At 41.5% G+C, this 12,348-nt stretch overlaps 1 protein-coding gene across 1 annotated transcript in view; it reads left to right on the top strand.

Moving 5' to 3' along the window:
• The window catches only part of vps13c (vacuolar protein sorting 13 homolog C), a 382,259-nt gene that overhangs the window by 129,614 nt on the left and 240,297 nt on the right, over positions 1–12,348 (top strand). The window contains 5 exon segments of the mRNA XM_048262721.1: positions 2,393–2,462; positions 2,774–2,874; positions 9,122–9,272; positions 9,820–9,899; positions 10,020–10,079. Coding sequence (XP_048118678.1) covers positions 2,393–2,462; positions 2,774–2,874; positions 9,122–9,272; positions 9,820–9,899; positions 10,020–10,079 — 462 coding nt within the window.

The raw sequence follows: 12,348 nt of genomic DNA, 5'->3' as shown, positions 1-12,348 counted from the left end.
CAGCGAATGAATAACCAGACCTGCATAGGGCTTCTTTAAAAGTGACAGTGCACATTTATAAATGATTATGAATAAAAATGATTGAACATCAAATTAGCAGTATTTCTTAAGAAATACATTTTTTAAAACAAAAGGTGGGTTGAGTTATATTTGGGCCAATACAGGTACTTGTTTATATTATAATGTATTGTAATCCTACATCGCCATTTCACTTCAGAATATCGACATATGAATTGTTTGCCCATCTTTATCATTGCAATTGATCTCATCCATTTTTGCAACAAATTCAAACAAATGGCCTATTTACATCCCAGATAGCAATTAGTCATGGACGCTACGTTAAATCAATATTACTGTCAACGTTAAATCCTTGAATCAACGTCACACTTGCAATGATTGTACATCATTTTGCGCCCTCAATTAATATTAAAACAACGTTGAAATTCTAACTAAAGATCAACATGATTTCAATGGTATTTCGATTGATATTAAACCGAAGTAAACCACTATTTATCTGGCAAATATATATAAAATGTTTGAGTTTACTGTCAAAATGACAGACTGAAGATGGTGTTTAATGGTATTTAATTTTAGCTGGGTGAGCTCACTGAACCATGCCGTGTTTGCTGGCAGCAACAGCCATTCATAGTCAACTATAAATCCACTACTTTTCAATCACCACGTCCAGATTTCCCGGTCAACCATAAATCCATGACTTTTCAATATCTTTTAGTGAACTATGTATCAATGCTCTGTTAATTATTTAAATATGGGTTGAACTCGACTTGATCCAAGGATTACAACGGTACCTCATTTTTCAAAATCGGGCGTACAGGTCAAAAGTTACGTGCATTAATGTACATCCAAAATGCCAAAACACTAGATTTTTTTTTTGCTAGTTACAGCAAATTATATTGTTCCCCTTACAATGGAGTCCCGAGTCCTTGTATCAAGTTTTGTTTTGATAAATGAAAGTTGAGATATGAGCTAACTTCCTGTAACTCTAGCACCCCCCTAGTGGTTGAAGGTCACCAAATTTATTGTGTGTCCGGATGGGGTCCCAAGTCAATATACCCAGATTGGTTTCTATATGTGAACAGGCTAATACAGTATGAGCCTACTTCCTGTGATTATAGCGCCCCCCTAGTGGTCAAAAGACACCAAATGTATTGTGCATCTTCAGGATGGGAGTCCCGAGTCTATGTCCCAAGTTTGGACTTCATACATCAAAACCTTGCTGAGATATGAACTTACTTGCTGTTTGGCGGTTTCACGACTGATTTCGATCGGCTTTGATTGGTGAACGCTTTTGAAATTCAAAAATCCTTTCCATAACTTTTGCCACGCATAGTCTGAAAATAATGTACGTAAGTTTTGTGAAGATCAGACTAAATTTGTGACCTGTGAAACTTTAGCTTCGCTTTCGCTAAAATCCAATATGGCAGAGATTGACGACACATGATGCATCGAACTCGGCTTGATCCAAGGATTCTAACAGTACCTCATTTATTTTAAATCAGGCCTACGGGTCAAAAGTAACGTGCCTTATTAACACAACACCCAAATTTCTTGGCTAATTGCAGCGCGCCCTAGGGATCAAAGGGCACCACATTTCGTGTGCATCCTCACATTGGAGTCTCGAGTTCATGTACCAAGTTTGGTTTTGTTACGTGAAAGCGTTCCTGAGATATGATCTTACTTCCTGTTTGGCAGCTACGTCGGCAATTTCGTTTGGCTGTGACGGGCAAACGCTTTCGACAATCAAAAATCCTTCTGGTTACTTTTGTGAGTCTTGGTTCGGGAATCATGTACGTTAAGTTACGTGAAGATCGGACAAAATTTGTGATCTATGAAAGTTAGTTTCAGTTTCAATGAAATCCAATATGGCGGAAGAACGACTAGGGTCAGTGACGTGATCTTCTCCCGTAACACCGGTACTGACCGGACCTTCTAGAGTTGGACAGGTGGCGATATTTCAAAAGGTCCAGGGGCAGGAGCTAACGGAAAATTAGGGACCCGGGAATAATAATAATAAGAAAATTTAAGAAGAACAATATTGTGCTGCTTTCAGCAAGCACGCTAACTAAACCAATGTTGTTTCAATATCTATTCACCATTTAGTGCTCCTGCACTGTCGTGTTTTTGTCAAGATTGTAATGCTTCTTCAATGTCTATTTACCATTGAGATTTCAATCTCAATCTTTTGGATGGAAAATCAACATCATATGAATGTCACCTTGCTATCTGGGATAGCTTTTGTGGTGAACAATGTATGCATGTGTGCGGATGATGCCCATAAATAGGCAATGTGATTCATAGCTTTGCAATTCATATTGCCTACCTATATTTTAGGTAGACTTTGACTGTGTGACTGTTCTGCAAATATATGCAGGTTTTGGCCACACCTCTGTCAAACACAACCAAGATTTTAAAAGCTTCTACTTTTCTGGACATGGACTCAGGTAAAGTAACAAATGCATATATTACACTTGGATATACGGTATACAATTTGTCTTTGACTTATCTTCACAAGGATATTCTTTTTCACAGTTTGACAAGCCACATGCCAGAAAGACTTTCTCCAAACAGGGAAAACACAGACTATAGTATATATGGCATACTGTGTCTACAGTAATTCATTTATGTGCTATGTTATGTATTGAAACTACTTTAGCTGAAGGAACCAGACCTTTGGAACTTTTTTGGATGAAACTGATACTGCTGATGCTGGTGATGATTGTAATGTGCATGTACAGTATGTGTATGTCTGTAGACTTTGAGGAGGATACCAGTGATGCCTCTCAAGATGAAGAGCTCATGAAAATGACAAAAGCTGAGCTAACAGACTTGCAATTCAAGTTTGAAGTTAAAGAGGTACTCTTTGTTGTGTTATAGTTGGTTGTTTTTTCTTCTATGGGCTTTCTGTGTATGCAAATTTACTCATGATTTGAGTTAATACATTTAGTTTATGCTTCCGAGGAACTGCAAAGTGTCCTTGCTCAGGTGCGGTTCACTAATGGGAGCAGACAGTGAAATATGGTGCATTGAACTCGACTTGATCCAAACATTTCAATGGTACCTCATCTTTCAACATTGGACATACGGGTCAAAGGTTTTAGGCATTAACGCCTGTCCAAAACGCCAAAACACATTTTTGCAGAGCTGTACATAGAGAGAGTTCCGCTGCGCGTCGGGGTCCGGTTCGCCCTGTCGGGACATATTTCCTGATAATGAACAGCGTTCTATACATTATCCCTTACATACTCGGCCCTTCAGGCAAGACCCTTTAGAATCCACAGGATATAAACAAAATCTTTAATCAATTCTACAGTGATTTGTATTCCACCATTAACCAACCATCCCAATAAGAGGTAGATATAGAGAGATAGATGCATTCCTTGATTCAATTGAAATTCCCTCACTAACCATAAAACAAGCAGACACATTACATAAATCGCTTACATTCGAGGAACTCGCCAAAGCCCTAAATAACATGCCATGCAATAAATCACCTGGCCCACATGGATTACCGGCCAATTTTTTACCACGATTCATCCACACAGATGTCAAAGCCAACTCCATTCCCCACATGAACAAAACAGCTATCACAGTTCTATTAAAACCTAACAAAGACCCAATCCTCCTCTTTAGCAACCACCCTTTGTCACCTATCAACACTGACCTTAAAATTATCACCAAAGCATTAGCAGCTAGCTTTTTTTTAATGAAAAACAGGTATACAACATCCATAGACTTTTCAATCTGATTGGCATATCCCAAAAACACCAATACAACACAACCAGGGTAGTTATTTCATGGCGGCCACGACGGCCATGGCCTTGCCCCTTGTGTTGGCCGTGATGCCCCTTTGAAAATCGGAGGTTTACAGGCCACTATGGCCTTAGTGCCCCCTTCTTTCAATATTCAGCTTTGCGTCCTACTAATAGCGATTTTTATTTAGCCTTTGGCCTGTCAAAATAATCTTATCATTCATAGCGCAAATTAAATTAGTCTTTTACACAGTGGAGAAAATGACAGCGCATGGCGAGAAAGAAAGTGGGTCCAAATTCACCCATTCTTCTCTGTTGAACTACTCGCGAAGTAGCCTACTCATCACACAGACATCACATGTATCACATCACATGAAAGAGCTTTTTCTCAGCTTTTAACCAATGTTAGCCGCTAATTGTTGTGGTGAACGGTTTGTGAGAAAAGTAAATAATATGATTAAATGTAATCGTATTATTCTGCATAATGATGGTTCTGCGCCCATCTTCCTACCCATTCATATTGGTGGAATACTTCACGAACCCTTCCTTCAACACATGGCAAACCATATATCAGAATAAACAGCAGACCTTACCGAACACAAAGGCGCAAAGCAGTCCCCTGTACAGTTAGCCGTTCCAGAGAAATCCGGTTTTGAATTTGCAGCAAATTTCGACATGCATGTCTGGCTGGTGTGTTTACAGACATCTTCAACTTCTCCCTGTCCACGTGTGTTGTACCAAGCAGCTTTAAGTCATCTGTTATTGTTCCAGTGCCTAAGAAAAACCAAATCACCAGCTTGAACGACTGGCGACCTGTGGCCCTCACCCCCATCGTGAGTAAATGTTTTGAGAGGCTTGTGAAGAACATCATCTGCAAAATGATTCCACCTACGCTTGACCGTCACCAGTTTGCCTACAGACAGAATAGATCTACTGATGATGCCATCACCAGCGCACTGCATACCTCCCTGACACACCTGGAGAAAAAAGACACTTATGTAAGGATGCTGTTTGTAGACTACAGCTCGGCCTTTAACACCATTGTCCCCAGTAAACTCGACGGCAAGCTCAGGAGTCTAGGAATGCACAGCGGCCTATGTAGCTGGATACTGGACTTCCTCTCTGGACGAAAACAGGTGGTGAGAATGGGCTCCATCACATCCTCCTCCTTGACCATCAGCACGGGAGCTCCGCAACGTTGTGTTCTGAGTCCTCTCCTCTACTCCTTGTATACGCATGACTGTGTGGCTATACACAACACCAACACCATCATCAAGTTTGCAGATGACACCACTGTAAGCGGTTTAATCACAAACAATGATTACAGCCTACAGAAAAGAAATCAACAACCTCATGAATTGGTGTAAAGGAAACAACTTGTCTCTGAATGTGTCCAAGACAAAGGAATTGATAGTTAACTACAGGCGGAAAGAACAACAGTTTGAAGCCATTAACATCAATGGTGAGACAGTGGAGAGGGTGAGAGACTTTAAGTTCCTTGGCGTTACCATCTCAGAAGACCTCACCTGGGACAGTCACACTCAGCACATTGTAAAAAAAGGCCAACAACGTCTGTACCACCTCAGACGATTGAGAAAGTTTGAAGAAGCTTGAAAGCTCGTACCACCAGACTCCGAAGTAGTTTCTTTCACCAAGCAATTCAATTGCTGAACTCATGCTGAAGACAACAAGGCACTGTTTTCTTCTACACACACACACACACACACACACACACACACCTTTCATTTATTTATTTTTTGAGGAGAAAAAACACAACGAATTTATTTATTATAAACCTATAATTAGATGTAATAAAAGAAATCTTGAATCTTAAATTCAAATTTGGGCTTAAAGTTTCACAATGTGTTTAAATTGTTCCACATGATTTCATAACAGGCCAAATAGAAAATAAATGTTAAATTTAGCCTAAATATCTGTAAATATTAAAATCAGATGATTTACAGTTCTATGTAATATGTCATGTTTCATGTTTTTGTAATGTTTCATACAGTAATGCAGGTCTACTGCTGTGAATAGGCTAAATACAACTTTGATAATTTATATAGCCTACTACTGTATAGTTAACTTTGGCCTTGGTGCCCTCCACCAAATATGCCCAACTGAAGGCCTTTTGGCCTTGCCCCTAAAATGGTGAAATTCCAAGCCTGAACACAACACCATCATAGTGTCACTATACATAAAAAAGGCATTTGACAAGGTTAATATCATTCATCCATTGGATAAGGACACTATACACATCACCAATGGCCACAATCACCACACATGGGTTCATTTCTACAACCATTACATTGCATCAGGGAACCAGACAAGGCTGCCCACTCTCTCCATCTGTTTGAACCACTCGCAGCAGCAATCCGTCAAAACCGCTCAATTAAAGGAATACGAAATGCCAACACAGAACACATAATCAGCCTATTATGCAGACAACTTCTTATTGTAGCTACAGAACCTCTGCACATCTCTACAGGAAGTGTTCAATATCATTAACAAAGTCTCCCTTTATCAAATGAATTGAAGTAATTGAAATTAAAAATCAACTGTGCTACCACTCTCTGAAGATAGCTGGGACACTGCAGTCCAAGATCCAACTCTTCCTCTTAACACTGGTAACATCAAATATTTGGGCATCACTATTTCCCCCGACCTGTCAGAGCTGTTCAACCTCAACTACACACCCCTGCTAAAGAAGATGATTTAACGTCGGTCCAAACTTCCACTCACCCTCATCGGCTGAATTTCAGCAATTCAACTTTGTCAAATGTCAATTTTATTTATAAAGCGTATTTACAGACGGCTTAGCCGCATCAAAGTGCTTCACAATACAGTGCAATAAATAAAAACAGGAAGGCACAAAAACAAAACAAAAAGGGCTACAGTTAAAATAAATTAAGAAAAGCAGAAAAAGAACAATTAAAACTAAACACTGGGGCATAAAGGGAGACACTAGCCAAAGGCAAGTGAAAAGAGGTGGGTCTTTAAAAGGGACTTAAAAACATTTAGAGACTGAGCTGAACGAATGTGGAGGGGGAGGCAGTTCCAGAGTTTAGGGGCTGCCACTGAAAAGGCTCTGTCCCCCCTAGTTTTCAGCCTCGCCCTGGGTTCTTCCAGCCACAGTTGGTCTGCTGACCGTAGTGCTCTGGAAGGGGAATGGTGGTGTAGAAGATCAGACAGGTAGGTGGGGGCCAGACCATGGAGAGATTTGTATACAGTCAAGAGGAGTTTGAAATTGATGCGGTAGCGGATGGGGAGCCAGTGGAGTGAAGCCAGAACTGGGGTGATATGTTCACGTTTTTTAGTGCAGGTGAGGAGTCGGGCGGCTGAGTTCTGAACCAACTGCAGGTGGCGGAGCTGGGATTGATCAATGCCAGTATAGAGAGCATTACAGTAGTCCAGTTGTGAAGTGATGAAGGCATGGATGACTCTCTCGCTCTGGGGCAGGTAGGCTTTGGTCTTAGCTAGGGTTCTGAGGTGGAAAAAGCTCTTCCTAACTACTGCACTGACCTGCTGTTCAAACTTGAATTTGCTGTTAAAAATCACGCCCAGATTCCTGACAGAGGGCCTGATGTTAGAGGCAATGGGGCCCAGGGCATTGGTGGAGAAGGCCGGAGAGGTTTTGCCAAAGACAATTAACTCAGTCTTGCTCTCGTTAAGGTTGAGGAAGTTTGCACCCATCCATGACTTGATGTCAGCAAGACAGTCACGCAGTAGATGGAGTGCAGCCTGCCCATCAGCCTTAAGAGGGATATACAGCTGGACGTCATCTGCAAAGCAGTGGAAGGAGATGTTGTGTTTTGCCAGGTTATCCCCTAGGGGTAAAATGTACAGTAAAAAGAGGATGGGACCCAAAATAGAGCCTTAAAGGGGCCCTGCAGGTGAGGGGGGCAGGAGAGGAGAGTCTCCTAGCTGGACAGAGAAGCTCCTAGCTTGGAGATAGGCCTGAAGTTTGAGAGTATAGCGGGGTCAAGGTTGGGCTTTTTTTAGTAATGGTTGAATTGAATGGTTGCATGCTTGAAGGCAGCCGGGACGCAACCAGAGATGAGGATGGTGTTTATCAGCAGCAGGAGGAATGGGGCAACCGTACCGAGGACAGTAGCATCCTTGAGTAGACGGGGGGTAGGCAGTCAGAGGGGCAGTTTGAGCGCCGCAGATGTCTGACTCGTCAGAGAGGGAGGATAGGGAAATGGGCTTAAACTGCTTGAGGACAGATGGCAGGGGGAGGGGTGGAGGGGCAGGGAGTGGGATGGCAGGGGTATCTGAAGGCCTTAGAGCGGCAACCTTGTCAATTAAGAATTTTTGAAAACTTTCACAGAGGGCGGGTGATGGCACAACAAGGGATTCATTACGGGGATTTAAGAGAGAATTCAGTGTATTAAAAAGAACCTGGGGTCTGTGACTGTTTCTGGAGACCAGGGTGGAAATGTACTGAGTTTTAGCAGCTTTAACGGCTCGGTGGTAGTCCGACAAGCAGCATGGTCGCTTGCAATTGTATGGTTGATCTATATTATTTGAACTAAGTGATCTGAATTGTTTGATGTTTCTCCTGGTAGCCTGTGCTCACCTGTGCTGCATGCGTATACCTAGGCCATATGGCTGTCGCGGTCGTGGGCGCACGTGCATGTTACTCCCCGGCCCAGAATAACAGACCGGCCCTGTCTAAAATCAAAGCTATATCACTGTGCGTGTGTGGTAACGTTAACTTCTGGTCTTGACTCACTGCAGAATGCAGCGGCTTGTTCACTGCACTGGAGAACCCAGCTAAACAAGTTAAAAAAAAGGAAACAAAACTTATTTCATTTATTTATTTATTTATTTATTTAACATATTTTTAGAGCCTCTAAAGTCAAATTGACTATTGAAATCGAGGCTTAGGATGGAGTGATGTGTAGGAGCGATGACTCATCCCCCCTCAGATTTTTTCACGCAACCTCAGACCAACGCAGATGGCAAAATAAGGAACTGCAATCTAATTTCAGTGGCTAAAGCTCTCCGGAACATTTCTAGTGGTTCTCATATACATTGATGGATCTCGCAAAACAAACTCAAGATCTCGCAAAAAAAGAAAAGTCTAAGATCTCGCAAAAGAAACTCGAGATCTCGCAAAAGAAAGTCAATATCTGGCAAAGGAAACTCGAGATCTCGCAAAAGAAACTTGAGATCTCGCAAAAACAAAATTCAAGATCTCGCAAACCTAGTCAGTGTTTGTCCCCAGTACATACCTTTTCTCAGTTTTTTTTTTTTTTTTTTTAACCTTCGTTTTTTTTTTTTTTTCATGTCACCTCCCGGGCTCCGTAGTTCTAGTATCTGATGTGTATATTTGTTCTGTGTTTTAGGTCTTGCTGCAACTGACACGGGATGACTCCAATGAACAGTGTGTTTTAGCTTGTGTTTGTCAGCTTGGTGCTGAGGGTAAACTTAGAACATATGACATGAATATTACATCATACTTGCACAAGGTCAGCCTGGATCACTATGAAATTAGAGGTATACTTTACACACATAATTATATGCTATCTCTTGAATTCTCTCCCTCTCACTCTCTCTCTACACACACATATACACACCCACAGACTCTCTGGAGTAAGAAAAGAAATGATGCAGTTAGTCAAGAAAAAAATAGAAAAAAAAAGAAAAAAAAAGCTGTTGCCTCAGCTTGTGTACACTGTATGCTGTGTGTGTTTCACTAATTCACGGATTGGGATAAATGCAGAGACCAAATTTCCCTCACGGGATCAAAAGAGTATATATACTTATACTTATACTGATGCTGGAGGACTATTATTCCAAGAGTCATCATAACCCAGCCTGCATCTGTATAGAAAATGTTTACAAATGAATGCCATTGAAACAAATCAACTTATCAATTCTGATAGCCATTTACAACACACACACACACACACACACACATTCACACTCTTTCTCTCTTTCTCTCACTCACTCACACACACACACACACACACACACACACACACACACACACAGAACATGTATGTAATATAGACATGTATACACACACTGTGTTGTTTTGCAGACTCCTTCAATCAGCCGCTGCATTTGATCTGTTCTTCTGATGCCCATGACAATGATCTGTTGAAAGTAGTGTTTGTTAAAGTAAGCCATGTGTCACACTCATGCATGCATGTGCAAGCACGCACACTCAGTATTTTAAAGCATGTTCTTATGCCTGTACTGATACTGCTGATACTGATGTTTGTGCTTTATGACCTGCAGGCTGATCCTGATGGACCACACTTTCTGAACACTTTTGAGAACACTGAACAAACACTTAAGGTAAATCCATAAAAATGTGTTTACCATATTTAGATAAATCATCGTAACCTTGTGATTTAACGTGGTGGTTATTATGAAGGTCTTGGGATATTCCACATTACATACTGCAGATTGTTTAATCATGAGAGAAGGCCCTGCCCTCAAACTTTAATAGTATTTGTAAAGCATGTCCAACAACTTGAAGGGCCCTATTTTCGCGACACAAACCTGGCGAAAAGCGGATTATTATCTCAGCACAAAGTTTATTGTTATGTATCTTAACACGTCTCTTTTATTGAGCAATTGTGGCAATTAACAACCTAAGGAGGGGTCTGAGGGGTCATTGATTTCTGACCAAGAGAAACCTGGAGAGAGCTGGGTGAAGAGGTTACCGCTAGAGATGTACTGATTGCAATTTTCTGTTTCCGATTTTTCATTAAGTTTGACCTGCCTGTACCGATTTGATCCGATTCCGATTTATTTTTTTCTAACCACTTTACAGCACACACAAACATTTATTTTCTTTCTTTTCTTTAATATAACATTTTAACATAGAACTTGAATCAACTTTTCATTAATGGAATGGCTGTTAAAAAATGGAACAGGTGAACAGACATATTCTTCTTCAAGTCTAACTTCAGCTGCAGTATCAAACATCACCAAGCAGTGGACCAAGCCTATCAGCAGAGCCCAGTGAATAGACCCTGTATGTCATCATGGCAAGAGCATGCACGACACACTCTCATGACAATTTACTGTTCCAGAGATAATGTTTGCCAGCCTCACAATCAAGTTTCATACAGTTTGTGCATTATCTGCAAGTAGTTTTCAATACCATAAATTAGTTGACAATTGTTCAGTCCACCTTCCATCAATATATGAAAAAGGAAGATCTCAAGTCCTGTTTAGTTGCTTCACTGCTGAAGTTGATTGGTTTTAATGGATCCATCTGATTCATCTGTGTGTATTGATCTAGTTTTGATTAAAATCCAGTATGGCTGAAAATCCAACATGTAGGAAATTGGCACTGGGCAACTCTGCTTGTCCCTAGGAAACTCTAACAGTACTCTTAGCCAAAAACAAAATGTAAATACGTTTGTAGGTGTGGTCACAGATAGCCCATCTAGAAAGTGATGTAGGATAATAAGGAACATAGGCAAGGTAACTGTGGGTGCCTGTCAGGGACGGACTGGCCATCCGGCATACCAGGCATTTTTCCAGTGGGCCGACTCACCTTTTGGGCCGATATAGTAGTGTATTATATATTTTAATTTGTTTGGCCAATGGTCGGCCCAAAGCAAGGACAGTCAGCGGCCCATTGGTTCATTTTCCATACTGACACTAGACTGATCCAATAATAGCTTTTGTCAGGCCCCACCTCAGGCACAAACAAGTGTCAGATCGATGTTAATCGTTGGTCAGATTGATCAGTTTCCGTCAAATGCCCAAAATTCAACATCGATGGCATGTGGTGATTGGTCTCTCTTTGAGGGCAGCCGTGGCCTACTGGTTAGCACTTCGGACCTGTAACCGGACCTAACCTAACCCCTCACTGCTCCCCGAGCGCCGCTGTTGATGCAGGCAGCTCACTGCGCCGGGGTTAGTGTGTGCTTCACCTCACTGTGTGTACACTGTGTGCTGTGTCTGTTTCACTAATTCACGGATTGGGATAAATGCAGAGACCAAATTTCCCTCACGGGATCAAAAGAGTATACTTATACTCAAAGTAGAGCGTCGAAAGGGCTCTATCTAGGAAGGGTTCTCTTGGTAAAGATGGCCTAAATACTATAGGCTGACTGTGAGCGACCGAGGCAGCCAGCCCACCAATTGGGATGTGAGCTTGGGGTTGTACAGTGGGTCCCAGTTAAGAATTGACACTTCATTCACCATCAAGGTGATTCACGCAGCTGGGTGAAATGTAAGTACAACTGCAGCCGCTTGGGGGCAGCATAGTCCGCTGTGGCGTTCCACGGTCGAACAGGACGGAGCATTTGACAGCAAGGGCTGTGATTGGCCGAGTTTTTTAGTGCGTTTCTCTGTGTTTTTAGCAGCCCCTGCAACATGCTAGTCCACTGTAGCCTATAAGCTTTGTACATAATGTTAAAAATAGTTTTGGATTCAGTGGCAAGATGTCTTGATTGTACAGTGCCTGTCTCTAATTAATGTTTTAAAATGAGAGCTTTGTCAGCTGGCAGTAGGCTAACAGAACATAAATATGCCGCCCAGACACCTCGTGAATAGTTCTGATTTGTTTTACTACACTAACGATGTTATGCTTACAGTATGTTTA

This window comes from Alosa alosa, chromosome 14 (genome assembly GCF_017589495.1).
Source record: "Alosa alosa isolate M-15738 ecotype Scorff River chromosome 14, AALO_Geno_1.1, whole genome shotgun sequence".
NCBI lineage: Eukaryota > Metazoa > Chordata > Actinopteri > Clupeiformes > Clupeidae > Alosa > Alosa alosa.
Note: the sequence above shows the minus strand (reverse complement) of the source record. Positions and strands in the feature narration are given on the sequence as shown.